The sequence below is a fragment of the Falco naumanni genome, chromosome 7, assembly GCF_017639655.2.
Source record: "Falco naumanni isolate bFalNau1 chromosome 7, bFalNau1.pat, whole genome shotgun sequence".
Taxonomy (NCBI): Eukaryota; Metazoa; Chordata; class Aves; order Falconiformes; family Falconidae; genus Falco; species Falco naumanni.
In genome coordinates this window covers 1,567,216-1,581,926 of record NC_054060.1, presented here as the reverse complement: position 1 = coordinate 1,581,926, position 14,711 = coordinate 1,567,216, and the positions used below count along the sequence as shown (strand labels likewise).

Genomic DNA, 14,711 nt, shown 5'->3' with positions numbered 1-14,711 from the left:
ACTGCTATACAGCTCTGACACGTTTCTCTTTTCCTTGCCCACCTTCATGTAAGACTGGAAGTGATAGAGCAGCAGAATACAAGAAATACAAGAAAACAGTTAAATCAGATCCTGTTCTAGAAGTCTCTGCTGAGTCTGAAGCCATTCTTTCTTGCATTTGATACTTGCGAAGACTGCATCTCACATCCAGTATAAAGACAGCTTCCACATTGGGTCAGTGTGTAGCTTATATGCAGCAAGAGCAGAAATCAAAGAAGGGCATTGCAGTTAAAAAGATACAATGATAAGAGTTTATTTCTGAGTAGTGGCTAATGTTCCAGAAATATTTGGAACCAACTTATTTTATAAAATGAGTTTTGGAGTTTTTAATGTAAATTAGAAGGCAAAATCAAAGGGCAAGAGGGGTGAATGATTCTGATTGGATATTTTGGTTTTTAATGTTTTTCAGCTGGTTCTGCTTGCATACTGTGTCTGACCTGAGCTGAGCTGATGCAGCCTTTTCTATTACTTTAGAAGGTTGTTGACCCTGATACTGCATTTAATTATGTTGGGTTGGTTGTTTGGGGAGCTGCCGTCTAATCTGCTCCCTGTTGGCCCCTGCAGATCTTCCACATGACCTATGATCTGGCCAGTGCGGTGGTGAGGATTGTGAACCTGATTGGGATGATGCTGCTGCTGTGTCACTGGGATGGCTGCCTCCAGTTCCTTGTGCCTATGCTGCAGGACTTCCCTGACGATTGTTGGGTGTCCCTCAACCGCATGGTGGTAAGTGCCCGTCCTGTTTGCTCCCTTACAGCCCTAAACTCAGGCCCTCAGTCACAGCATCACCATTTCAGCATCAACCTCCCAGCACTAACATGGCATCACCCCGCTTCTCATTTCCTTTCACCTCCTTTTAGGGCCTGCCTCTGCTATAGAGCAGACCCTTGTAAAGCCACAGCACTGTGGGCATGGAGGTGCTTTGGGGGCAGTCTCTGCAACTAGACAGCCTCAGGGCTGTAGAGCAGGAACCAGCCCCAGCAGAGCCTGCTTCGGGCTGCCTGCAGCAGAAGGCAGGAGCCAGGCTTCCCCTCCTGGCAGGAAACAGCAGAGAGCAAGAACAGAAAGAGTTTTCTGCTGGGATCTGGGCATATTGAACCAAAGGCAAGAGGCACAGAGGAGGTCCTAGAGCTGTAGCTGGGTCCGATCCATAATTCCCATTTCTGGTCCCAAGGAAATTGTTAAGCCTTCTGCTCCATATCCTTTTGAAGGGTCAGTGTGATCACCCACCTTTCTCCCTGGGGAGCTACACAATATCCCATTAGAATGGGCTGAAACAGACTCTGCCAAGCCACAGTTCAGCCCCTCATCACAGGATCGGTAGCCAGACTTCCCAATAACATCCCAAGCTGTGCTGCTCACTCTGCTGTTTGCTGTGAGAGAGATTTATACCATATGGTAAATGCATGGGGAGTTCATAGTACCTGTCAACCATCTCGCTGAGAATTCAGGATCTTTTATTGAAAGGGACAATGTCCAGTTGATTAAGCAGCAAAACCTGACAAAGCTTAAAAAATTGCCTCTTACTGCAGCTCTTAACCTCCAGATTCCCCCAGCTGATTTCTTCTTGAAGAAAAAGAAAATAATCAGGCACTTGGGCAGAACAGAACAAATATAAAATGTATAAGAGAACTGCCAACTTCCCATGCCTCCCACATATGGAGCTGTGGGCACATGCTGCCCATGCCTGAGAAGACTGAGCATCCTTGAAAAAGTCATCTGTTTGGTGTTTATTTATTCATTTCTTCCCTCTGCAATCATCATTCATTTCCTGCTGTTGAAAGGTGCCAGACTGACAGTTCTGGAGACTAGAACCCTTTATTTATCTACAGCACAAGAACAACCCATGCAGCAGCTGCCTTGTCTTCCCCCACGCTGCCTTTTTCTTATTTATATGGAAGGAACAACACAAGATCAGGGCCCCATTGTGCTTGTGCTATTCAGGTTCAAAAGGACATACAGCTCCTCATCCTGGAAAGCTCTGAGGTGCAGAGAGAATCCTCCCCATCTGATGAAGTGTCTTGGCCATGGTGCCCTTGCAGGACAGCTTCAGAGCAGCAGATTTGAATCATGTTTCCTTTATCTTAATATGTGGGTGGAGGCTGCTGTCTAATGGCAACAACTTCTTTTTGCTTTTCCCATCCAACCCTGAGGGAAGAAGTAAAAGCTAGGGTTGCAGAGTTACAAGTGTGAGTAGCACACTTGGCTCAAAAGCCAGTGGATGAGAGCTGCAGCACAAGCTGCAAAATGACCTGAAGAATCAAAACAACCAGGTCTACTGCTAATTGGTACATGGAAAACCTTCACAGAAGGCAGTAACTAGCAACAGCAGACACATGGTGAGAGGAAGAATAATCCAGCGGCTGGAGCAGTGACTGAACATGGGACACCTGAGTTCAGTTCCCAACACTGTGCTGTGTTGCTCCCAGGCAAGTTAAGATGGGAGGCTCGGAGAGTTCTCCCTCCCCAGATGCTTCTGATGATAAGTAAATACTGTGGTGGTGGGTATCTAAAACAGTCTGAGGAACCTGGGGTTGCACTGAGTAGGTTGCACAAATGCATGGCGCAAGCTAACCAAATGTGCTCTGGGACACTTTTCACTCAGAGGCAGTAAAGCCAGAAAACCACTTGTGTAACCCAGTGGAATGTAGAGCTGCAAACATATTGGGGTCAGAGCCTGATGAGGGGGGAAACAAAGCTAAATTGTTATGATCTGTGAAAAGAATTTTGTGGGCCAGACTGATCAGAACCTGTAAATGACCATCAGGGTAACTGTGTAGTGAAGGGATAGAGTCTTGAAGGGTGTCAGGAGACAGGACAGAGGAAAAAAAGGTTTAGCCTAGGCACCTTTCATAGCAGCGACACTGAGAGGGGTGAGGGATGCATCCCATAGGCAGGAGGGCTCAGCAGTCTCCAGGAGGGGCAGGGTAGAAAGCATCTATCCAGAGCAGAGTTTTACCAGGCAAAGACTTACACTACAGTGTTTGTCTTCCCAGCCTTGAGAGCCTGTGAAGCTGGGAATTAAACTTGACTTGTATGATTTTTTTCCACTGCTTCTTTGCAGCTAAATCACTTTCACTTTTTCCACTTAATAAAAGTGAAAAACCCTTATTGTCTCAGTGACTGTCTCAGAAACGCAGCCTCAGATTCCACTCAAGAACCAGAGAGATGGTTATATGCGCCACCTGTAGTTCAGGTGGCTTCCATTCCAGAAGCTGTACAGGAATATGCCAGCCCCAAAATAGCTTGGGTTTAGAACATTTAACAAAGAGAATATTTAGTTCTTCTGGAATCAGATAGTTTCTTCTCACAATAAGGTTCTTTCTTCTAATCTCCTGAGAAGATTTCCAGATGGTCATTGGGACCAGTGATGGATGTGGATGGCATAATTAGTGCCACCATTTTTGTTAGTCTATTGTGAAGAAGTAGGAAATTGCTTCCACTGAGTCAGGACACAACAAGAAACTGGTGGTCTGGGCTATTCTCAGACTTTGGTGCCAAGAGCTTGATGGTAGTTTCCAGAAATGGCTCTGTTTGAGAGCTGTAATGGACAGGGTTGGGAGATGGGAGGCTAGGATGGCATTTGTGAGGGAGGTGCTAGTTTGGATTTTGGGACGTTCTGTACTGACCTGGGCATACCTTTGAGGAGATAAATATACTTGGTGCATGACTGCCCTGATCACACACAGAAGGCAAAAACCTGGGATGGAACCACTGTAGGAAAAAAAAGAATCTTCTGAAGCTGCTACAGCCAAGGGGAGCTGAAAGTGAGGTGCCAAATGTTTTGAAGGCTTTCTCCTCTAGTATGCTGGTGCTGCTCTTCTGCCCCTCCAGTGTTTCCCACCTAGTCACTTGGCAGTCCAAGTTCTGATTCAAATGCAGCAGGGAAAGAAGATTCATCACCTCCCATCTGCTTCCTAAAGGTTTGATCCTCTTCCAGGGGATCTGTGAAGGGTCTGGTGTTGCCAAAATCATATCAAAGGCTTGATAAATCCCTGGGTCCAGTTCATCTTGGTGTTTTCTACATGCACCATGTTTCATCTTCAGCAATTGCAGGAGGAGTGAGTTTCTGTATGACTTCTTTCTGAACTGGCTCTGGAAGGGCAGGGAAGGATGTTTTCAGTATTAATTGCTCAGCCCTAACTCAGGGGCTTCAGCGTTAGCTTCCCTACAGGGCACATTATTAAAAGAGAAGCGCTACTGAGTCAGCTGCAGAGCAGCATGTGTGTGGGCAGCAGCATCTCCCCAAGACCCTTGCCTGGCAGCTCCTCGTCAGAGAAATCTGAGCTCTGCTGACACCTGAAAGCTGCTGGAAACACGTGGCTCACTCCCTTGGGTATTGTGCTGAACTGATAAACCCTGCAGGGAAGGCAAATATCCCCATGTCAAATGCAGCAACCTTGCATAGGAAATACTAATCATCTTCCTTTCTACAAAAGAAGGAGAGTAGCTTTCCTTTTGAGCTTAAACTCCCATCCCCGCCCCCCAACACAGTCTTGCGGCATTGCTGATAGAAAGGAGGAAGAGAAACGGGTGCAGCTTGTGTTGTGGAAGACAGGGCAATCCTGCAAAGATCTCCTGCGTGATTCCTAACTCACTCCAAGCCTCTGGTCCAGCAGATCCCTCCTGCCCTTGCTTAGTAGGCATATGAAGCCATGTAGTAGATTATCACATTTTAAAAAATATGTCGGGGTAGCAAGAATAGGGCTGCTTCATGATGGGACCACAGCCAGGATGTGGTCACCCGAGCCAAGGGGGCAGAGCAGAAGTGGTGATAACACAGTCCATTGACCATCCCAGTGAAGGCAGGGTGACCAGGGTCTACCCAAGTGAGTCTAATCAGGAGCAGCAAGAGACAGGGTCAGAGGCAAGGCTGGAAACAAGGCTGTAGTGTATGTTCAGGGCCCAGGGCTGGGTGCAGGTACAGCTAGCTCAGGCAAAGTCTGGGTGCCCAGGCCTGTGCTGAAATGGAGCTCCAGGAACTATGCGTGCATGGGTGGCAGTCCCAGGCAAGGCTGATTGGGACAATTGAAACTGGTGCACTCAGAGCCCCGAGAAAATCTCTTCTGTTAGGTGAAGGCCATGCAAAACTCTCCTTGGAAATAAGCCCAGAACAGGCAGATTCTGTCCGATGTGAAGTTTGACCTGTCATGTCTATTTCTCATCCAACTATTTCCCTTCCTTTAAACTGGATCTGAAGGTTTGTTTTCGCGGCCCAGCAGTTACAGCGCAGTCCAGGGGAGGGCAGTGATGCTCAGAGGCCTTATTTCGGAGCTTGACACAAGTGGTGTGCAGCAGCAAACCCCGAGTAACAACTCCGTGGTCAGATAAGATCATTGCTGAGACAAATGTGGGAGATCACAAGACTGAAATATGCCTGTTCACTACAGACAGCTCCTTAATACTGTGAAATGTTAGTGGTGTAAGTCAGGCATAACATTGTGTCTGTGGACTACACCCCTACGCCCAGGATCTGCCAGTACTTCTCTGTCTGCTCCTCTCTGGTCTTCTCCAGTGAGGGTTCAGCCAGGTACAATCACATGTACATCAGACCCAGAACATCCTGTAAGACACCATACTGTTTCTTTACGTACTTCTGTGAGGTACTACAGAACCCAGCACTGCCTTTGAAGAGTTCCAGGAACGTGTCTCCAAGTATTCATGGGTGGATCTGAGCAGAGGCATTGCAGTCCAGACACTAATCCCAGTGAAACCTTTATAGTACTGCCAGTGTGGACGTTAAAAACAAGCTAGTCTGAGAAACTGCTTCAAAGTAATTTTAACTCCCTTTTGCAAATGCTCTCGGTGCCTGGCATGTATCTGAGATAACATCCTTCTTGACTATGTTCAGGCACAGATCTGGAGCTCCATTTCAGCTTGCTTTGAGATTTGGTTAACGAGGAGTCATTTTCTTTCTGCAGTTTAAGGCCTCATTTACCTACCCTAATGGGCCATTTCAGCTACTCTGTTTTTGAAGTAGTACAACTGTCCCACCATGGGGACTGGCATAGTGAGTATCGAGTATAGGGGGATGGAGCTTATGGAAACAAGCTGTATCAGTATAAGGCACCATGATGCTAGTAAACTTGTGTCCACCCTACATTTGGAACCACTACTGCTAGTCTGGCTTAAAGTACTGCATTCTTGACCTGCCTGCTTATTCTGTGGAAAACAAAAGAGTGTAGAGCAGGCCTAAAAATTAAAGACATACTGAGGCCTGTAAACAAAGAGTCATTACGTAAACTGTACCATGAGGATCCAGCGCTCTTTACAGATGCTCAAACCACTCAGAGGTCATGTCCTAAAGACAGTGAATTGCTCTGAAAGGTTTCCCCTTCATGGAAGTGCCTGTCTTTCAGCAGTCCTTTATCTCTTCTCCCAGCAGACCACATCGCTCAGGACTTTTTTTAAACACTCCTGTTTTCCTCCAGCTCTCACCCCTCAGTCTGTCATTATTCAGTGATCTCCTCAGTCTGGCATGAAGTAGGCAGCCCTCACAAGGAGGCCTGTTGCTGATGGGAATTGGGATTTTGTAAGTTTAGAGTTCCCAGGGAGCCAGAAGTGTCCGCAGGCTATGGGGGCTCCTTGATGTTGGATGTTGTAGTTTTGGGTGACTAATTCCTACAAAACACATCCAGGCTTCCTTGTGAACGGCATTCCTGAGCAGCAAGTTGCTGGAGGAATGGCTTTTAAAACTTCAACTTGCCTAATACCCAGATATTCCTCTTAGGATCTGATCATTCGTGGCCATTAAAGACCATGGCAACCAGTTTCCTGATATATCAAAATCCAGCTCAGCTATTATTAATCTGTCTCCACAGATTCCCTTTGGAATCCCTCAGCATTTCTTTTTTCCCTGCTATCAATTCTGTTGTGGAGATGTGCTGCCTTGTTAAGCTACTGCCACACTGAACTCAGAAGGCAGCAGCATTTCTGCAGTGTCCAGTGAGAAATGCCTGCATGGGAAAGGAATTCATTTAACAAGGAAGGGATGGGACAGAACACCTGCACTACTGCCTCTACCACAGTAAAGCTGTGAATGTGCTGCCCACCTTTACAGGTGATGCACTGTTTTAAGCAAAGGTTGGTCAAATGTGACTGCTCCTTCTTGTTGTCTCAGGATGAGCATTTCCCTGCTGAAGCATGGGCAATAGATGGACTAAAGCCATAGAGTTTACAGCGTTTACCATTCTATAAGTGCAGGGGCCACAGCTTTATGACTGCTAGTACTACAGGGCTGAGGGAAAGGGACTGTGGCTCCTGGAAATGTTAACATTGAAGATGCAGGGAAGCCTGTGTAAGGTGTGTGAGATGCTTGATGACTTCACAAATCAGAAGTGGGTTTGCACAATGACACAAAACCAGGGTGGTGGAAAAATGCCTCTCCCCTCCCCCCCCCCCCCCCCTTTTTTTTTTGGGGGGGGGGGGGCGGGCAGGACTCTAGGAGCCACAGCATAGACTTGGTTGAGGTAAATGAGCAAGCAGACTCACTCCTTTGGTGCTCATACCTCAGGCAGCCCCTGTGGTTGGATCCTTGCAAATGCTCTTTGCCTTCATCTGTAGCTGGCTTCCCTTTGGGCTGTGGCTCCTTACACACTGGCAAGCCAACTGAATCACCAGGAATAGAGACACCAATGGTCATATTGTCTCTTGTCTCTCTCTGTTGACTCAAGGGTAGTTTTTTTCCAGTGCAGGAGGTGAATAGGTTCCTGCTTTGTTGGGGAGGTGAGCCCAGACAGGCTGGCGCCAGCTAGGACCAGCGTCTTCTAGGGCTGTGAATGTGCTATTTCTTCTGTGTCTGCTTCGCTGTCACTTCTGTTGCTTTGCCCTTCTTGTTGCAGTGTGAATCAGGCCTGTCTTGCATAATGTAACTGAATATGGCCAGGGTAATGCTATCGCCTGTCTTTGTCCATGTGCTTATCTCCTAACCAAGCATTAACACTCTCCAGAGGTTCCAGCTCTTTGCCACAGCTCACAAATAGCAACAGTACGCTTTGCTTCTGTTTACTACTTGCAAGCTTACTGAAAAATTTCCATCAACATTACTGACACTCAGAGAGCTGTTTGCAGAAAGGTCATCAGCTGCCCACCTGATTAGATTGTGATTAGATACCTCCGAGGAGATGTCCAGTAAATTCCAGGGCTCCCAGCATTACTGGCGACTGGTGCTGAGGCTGCTCCATCTCTCTGAGTGAATTTCACAAAAGTATTGCTTGTCTATTTGGCAAGCCATAAATGAGGCCTTTTATACAATGACCTTCTAAGTTACCATGGCATATGTGTCTGCATAGCTACATCTATAATGTTAACACCTTCCTAGGAACAGAAAGAAGACTGATGAATGTATAGACTATGTGCTGCAATGAATGTCACTGTAGCAGAGGTATTTTTTCACATACCTTGTAATAGCAATGTGTGATGACAGTGCATTTACTTTACAAGGTTTTGTAGCAAGGACTTGCTAGCATATAATACCCACAGGATAGTAAATGTACCTTGAGCTGTTCCATGAACTCAAGCTAATCAGCATAATCATGAAATTTATGCTGTTTTTTCTCCCTATCCCATGATGTGATTGCTGAGGTGCTTCTTGTGTTAGTTGGAGTGGAGAGCAGAGGGTGTCTGAAAGAAGCCATTGACTTTAGCTGGCTTCTCAAGGTGGTTTATTGCATCTCTCAGATGAGCCCATTTGTAGATTTCTCAGCTCCCTGAAAAAAGCCCTGTGAAGAACTTGCTGTCCGGACCTTATAATCTGAATTTTCTGCCCTTCCCATCTCTTCAGGTAATGACCAGAGATCCTGACCATTTCGTAAATTTCTGGGGAGTGATTTTCCCCACTCTTAAGATTTTGCTGCTGGCAACCTTGCTCAGGTTCTCTTTTACTCATATTTCCCAGTGGAGAAATAATTTGCTTCAGTTTCTTCTCCCACACGTGGGTCATTTTGAAAATATCCCAATGCATCATCTCAGTTTATCCCAGGTTACCAGTGTGTCAGACCGTCTGACTTCCTTTCTGGAAAGTTTTGCTGGGAAGAATACATGGAATCTGTAAAAACCCTGGCCAAAGTCAGTTAATGTCAGATGACAAAATTGGGGCCTTTTATTATTTTTTTAAATTGAGTGAGCCCAGCACTTCCAAGCCATCAAAGAATTAAATTGCTTGTTTAACATGTAGAGTTAAGCATGGACTTTTGGGTCTAACATTAGGTATGCTTTTCTGAAACGTGTTCAGCTCAGAGAATGTCTTGTCTCACTGCTAAAGCTTTGTCTGTCTATCTGTCTCTTTAGAATGACTCCTGGGGGAAGCAGTATTCCTATGCGCTGTTCAAGGCAATGAGTCACATGCTCTGCATTGGGTATGGGCAGCAGGCGCCTGTTGGCATGTCAGATGTGTGGCTCACTATGCTGAGCATGATTGTTGGTGCCACCTGCTATGCCATGTTCATCGGCCATGCCACAGCCCTAATCCAGTCTCTGGACTCCTCACGGCGTCAGTACCAGGAGAAGGTAAGGACTGCAATCCTTCTGTGACCCAGGGGTGGTTTATGCACTGTCTGGAGGCAGCCAGGGCTGTCGGTGACCCATGTGAGAGGCCAAAGGTGCTGTGTCTCTGTCACCACGGCAGTTCATTGGTCATTCGTACCACTCACTTGAAACAGACCCTCATGAGGAAAGAGATGCAAGATCAGGTGAATAATAGCAGTCGGTGATTCTTGTTGTCTCAGGCTGTCTTTTTAGATCAGCATTATCAATGTCACTGTTATCTAAAATTGTAAGTCACTTTTTCCTTTCTGAGATCTTGTTTCAAATCCCAGATGAATGTTCCAGAATGCACAGCTTTTGTTTAGCAAGTACTTTGTTTAAAAGTATCCAGATTGTTCACTTCAGTGCTCATGAGTGAAACTACGTAACAAACCCCAAAGCACAGATCAAAGCTCAGAAGCTCCCAACAGGTTCCCCAGGTAGCTATCGAATTAATTGGACAGTTGTTGAATTGAGTAATGTAGGACACAGACAGAAATGTCACAGCTGATTGGGTTGCCACTGCAGTGGCAGTAACTGGTAGTAGTGGGTTTAAAGTGGTGCTGTGAATTTGTAAGGGGCAAACAGGGTCTGTCACCTTGATTTGGCTGATGAGTGGTAACTCACGGAACTGTATCACTTCCATCCCTCTTTCCATGCCTTTAGTATATTGCCTCTGTACAATCACATTTTATTACCTAAAGCAAGGGGGCTGGTTGTGCAACGATACTTTTGCCTCTAGGACATAGACAGGCAAAACTACTGCCTTCAAGTTCTGGTTGAACCAGTAGGCCTGCACCTCCACAAAATGGGAGAGCTAATTGAATAATGACTGTGTACAACTAAGAGCAAGGGCCTGGGTGGCTCAGAGGTGAGGAAGGGACTTCCACCACAAAGACATAGGTTACTTACAGGCATCAGCAAAAGCAACTGCCCTTATTTAGTAGGGCTGGGGATACCATAGGCAAGGAGGTGTTATGGTCAAGGTCTTTTGGATACATTTGTTCTGAAGATTAAGAAGAGGAGGAGTCAATTGCTAGCCCTATTCTGACCCTGCCAGGTGCAGTTAGATTAGGTGAAAGGGTTGCTGTTATTCAAGTGGGTAAATTATACACAGGCTAGATGAATTTTAAGTTGAGGGAGGAGATTGGAGAAAGGATTTATTAAATGGCTTAGGAACAGGTTTGAGAGACAGGGATTACAAGGCTGGGCCACAGAAAGAGAGTAGGTGAGAGAGTGAAGACAAATAAAGATCAGAGGTGGAATCATGCTTTGAGGATAGGGAAGATCTCAAACTACTGATAGAGCTAAAAGATGGAAAAAACACAGGAGGAGAAGTGGGGAGGACTGGGGTGCAACTAGAACACTGGGCTTTGTATAGAGTTTTACCACTGTTTTACAGATTGGCTGGACCAATTCTAATTGAGCGTAAGGCATGCCAAAGAGAAGGACACTGCGGCACTAGGAATGCAAGCTGATCAAATCTGTGTATGCAGAGTATTTATTCAAATGTGTTTGAAGTAGCATAATAGTCAAGGACTGATTTGCAGATCCAACCACCTGGTCAACCTAGCCGCAGCCAAGTTTACACCTGCAGGACTGGGCACTATGATTTTTTTCTCAAGCCAGGTCTAAAGACAAGGGCAAAACTTGACCCTGGAAGTTGGATTCCAGTCAGTGCTCAGGCAGATCAGTCACCAGTAAGCCAGCAGGGACTGCGGTGCCAGTGGCAGAAGAAGTGTGAAAGGTTAAAGTCTTATTTAAAGGTGGAGGTGTGAATGAGAGGGTTAATGGATCCAGGAGAAAAGCTTTGTGACAAAAGCAGTGAGTAGAGGATTTATCAAAGGGTGTATTTCATGTGTAGTGGTTATAGCAGGTTCATTTCCCAAGGTATTCTCCTAGGATTAAAGCCTCAGGGATTGAGTACGTTCATTTTCCTTTTGCAAATGGGACAAATGATGGCCTAAAAACAAATATGTATTTACTTTCTGCATTCCTTAGCACTTGAATAGCCATGATTAAAATGAGGCCGCTTCGTGATTTGCAGCCCTGCAACTCAATTTAGTTCAGTCCTCATGGGACAATGTGTCTGTTGAAGCATATTACAAGCAAAGAATCTCAACAAGTTTGGAGGTCGATTGGTAGAAGCAGGCAGCAGTTTAGAGACCTCTGCTGAGTACACCTTTGGGCTGCGAACAGGGCTCTGCCTCTCACCTCAGCAGAGGCTTAGGCTGCAGAGACTTTAGCAGCCATTCTAGGAGTAGCCAAAGAAAAGAAACAGTGAGGGCGAAGAGGAATGGCAGAAATAACATAATAACAGGACCAAAGGTTATAGCTAGTAACTGTACTAACAGGTGTTGCTTTGTGTAACCTTCAGGGCAAGGTTCAGGCGTGAGTTTGTGGTGAAGTTTCAGATTTTCTAGATCTCTGCCAAACCAACTTGTTCTTCCCTTGTACAAACAGGGCTTTTAAGAAGAGGAATAAAAGCCAAGATGTGCTGTCTGTTGGCTTTAGTAGCAGGCTTGTCTCACTCTGGGTTGGATTCATTAAACATTTGGACATTCAATCCCTGTCCTGTCTAAATCTCCTCCTGTATCATCTGACTTCATGCTATGCTGGTTTCTGCAAGGCAGGGAAGTTGTATAGGATCCAAGGGGTGGTGGGATGCATGGAGAATCTGGAGAGGGAAGTTGCACTCTCCAAGACAGGGTGGTTGTGAGGTTTCTGAGTACAAGTGGAGAGTCCCATGTGGCACAGAGCACTCACACCAGCTCAGGCACTGGAAGTGGCACAGCCATCATGTAAGTCTGGCTCTGTGCCTCCTTAAAAAGCTCTGAATAAGAATAACTCTTTAGATACAGAAAGTCTCTCTGAAATGACTGTCTTATTTACAGTCCCAGTGGCAAAATTAGAAGGGACCTGTCGGTCCCATCTTGCATTGCAGAGTCTGTTGTGCCCTAAATTACTTGTCCATGGTCACAGAGTCAGTGGCAGGATCAGGAGTTGACTCTTATCTCTTAACCTCAACCTGGTGTTTAACTCCAAAATATCTGTGCGCCCAAAACTGGTGTCTATTTCCTGCATGTGAGAGAATATTACTACAAATCCATCCTGAAGGATTCTGACAGAAAAATTTCCCAAAGTCATGTTGCACAGTTACATATTATAACTGAATTGATGACAGCTTTGACCGAAAAGGGGAAGCCTCACATACACATTCTCACCCAGTGCTCCCTGCCACTATTCTCAACTACACTGTTTCACTCTTGTGCACCACTTTCATACTTCTCAGGCCTTTACTGAGCTGATTTCTTTCTTCCGGGTTAGTTTTCTGCCAGATTAGTGGGTGGAATTAGCTTACTGTAGAGTCCAGTGAATGCCACAGCTGGTGCAGCATACTGATGGAGAAGGTCCCATAAGCAAGAGCAGAGGCGCAAGGCCCTTTTCAACTATCCATGGATCAGATCAAGCTTTAACATGTAAGTTCATCATTGAGTGTGAAATTACCCTACAGCCTGTGCTAGCTGAGGCTCACAAGCAAGGAAGAGTGTTTCTTACCCTGGAAATGAATAAACTAGACCGATACGCAAGTTATTGTCATGCTTTTTGCAGGTTCCCCTATTCATTTCTTTCTCTAATCCTAAAGCTCAGCTGGATTAATATTTATGTCAAGTCACCACACACACACACTCTCATCCTCCCCAGCAGACTCTAACCTTGAGGCTTTTGGGAGCAGTGATTATGCTGCTTACTGCAGCCACGCTCCTTGGAACAAAGGAGAGAGAGACTCTGGGATTTGCTCTCCCATCCCAGCAGGATGCAGACAGTGATTGGCATCGTGCAGAGAGGCTCGGCTCTCCTGTGTTATCTTCTCAGGTACATACAGAAGAATGACTGATGAGAGGTAAGAATTGCTGCTGTCAGCATTGCAGAGCCCAGCAAAACTGTAATCTCTCCTTCCAGAGCTTCATCTCCTCAAGATCTGTCTGCTACAGTGGCATTCCCCCAGCAATCCACATTCAATCCCCTGCTTCTCCTCCCCTCTGAACCATCACTGTCTGAACTATCCAGTGAACCTTGAACTATCCAATGCCTCTTGTTCTTAAAATATATGTTGAAACTGGGTGGGTACTTAGATACTTGCATATTCACTTGTCATTATTCTGAAGAAGCACATGCTGTACCACAGTTGCAAGGGGCAAGCATGTGACATTAAAGAGAGAATCACTTTAGAAATCCTACAGAAGCACTAATGATATCACAACTCAGTTCCTGAAACAGCCCTGCTTAACCATGAGCACAGTCCTTCTTGCCACAGTTTTACCCCATGGTCTGGCTACCCAAGCCAAAAAAGCCCTTTACTGTCCAACTATCAACGTTTCAGCCCTTCTGTCATCAGCCTGAATTCAACAGAGAGTAACTGGGGAAAATGTAGTAATTGTAAAGGCATGACAACTGGGAAGTTCAGTCTCTGTTGGAGACAAAATAGATGTTAGACCAATATTTATTAGAGGGGAAGTGAAACACTGCATTGTGCCTACCTACTACAATGAGGGATGAGAATCTGTCTTTGGGGCTTAGTCAGTGCTTGCCCTTTCTTGGAGACCAGCAGTATAGAGTCTTATTAAGCAACAGGTTTAGGGAGTGATTTTTTTTTTTAATGGTATGTAATTGAGCTATGGACCTCATTGCTGCAAGGGTGCTGTGGAGGCCCAAAGTTTGATGAACCTCAGAATTTTTAGGTAGTCACATAAGGAAGATCTTTTGTGTGTTGTTGAATGCTAAGATGCAGATACAACCCCTGGCAGTGGGTATCCTTAACCTGCTGTTGTCAGAAAAGCTAGGAGGCTGTGGCCAGGAGAGGGATTGCTGTGTGCCTCTTTTATTCTTTCTCCTCTTCCTCAAAGCACCTGGAACTGTCAGGGACACATCACCAGGTGAGAGGAGCCCTCAGCCTGACCCTTCATGGCTACTCCTGTGTTTTTAGGCTGTTTTACTATGCAGTTAGGTGTTCTGAATGTGTGCAGGTTGTTCAGTGCAGACTCCTAGCTGGGGTCCTGTATACAGTATAATCACATTAGCCTGGCAACATGCCCTTGCTGATTAGCCCCCCTCCACTCCTCCTTTAAGCAGAGCTAATTAACCCAAGC

General features: G+C 45.8%; 1 protein-coding gene across 1 annotated transcript; it reads left to right on the top strand.

The window, feature by feature from the left end:
* Window positions 1–607: 607 nt before the first annotated feature.
* On the top strand, window positions 608–10,390 carry LOC121091030 (potassium/sodium hyperpolarization-activated cyclic nucleotide-gated channel 3-like). The gene is made up of 3 exons (XM_040600172.1): window positions 608–765; window positions 9,328–9,546; window positions 10,304–10,390. The coding sequence occupies exons 1-3, from the start codon at window positions 613–615 to the stop codon at window positions 10,388–10,390; spliced, it is 459 nt and encodes a 152-aa protein (XP_040456106.1). The 5' UTR covers window positions 608–612.
* The last annotated feature ends 4,321 nt before the right edge of the window (window positions 10,391–14,711 follow it).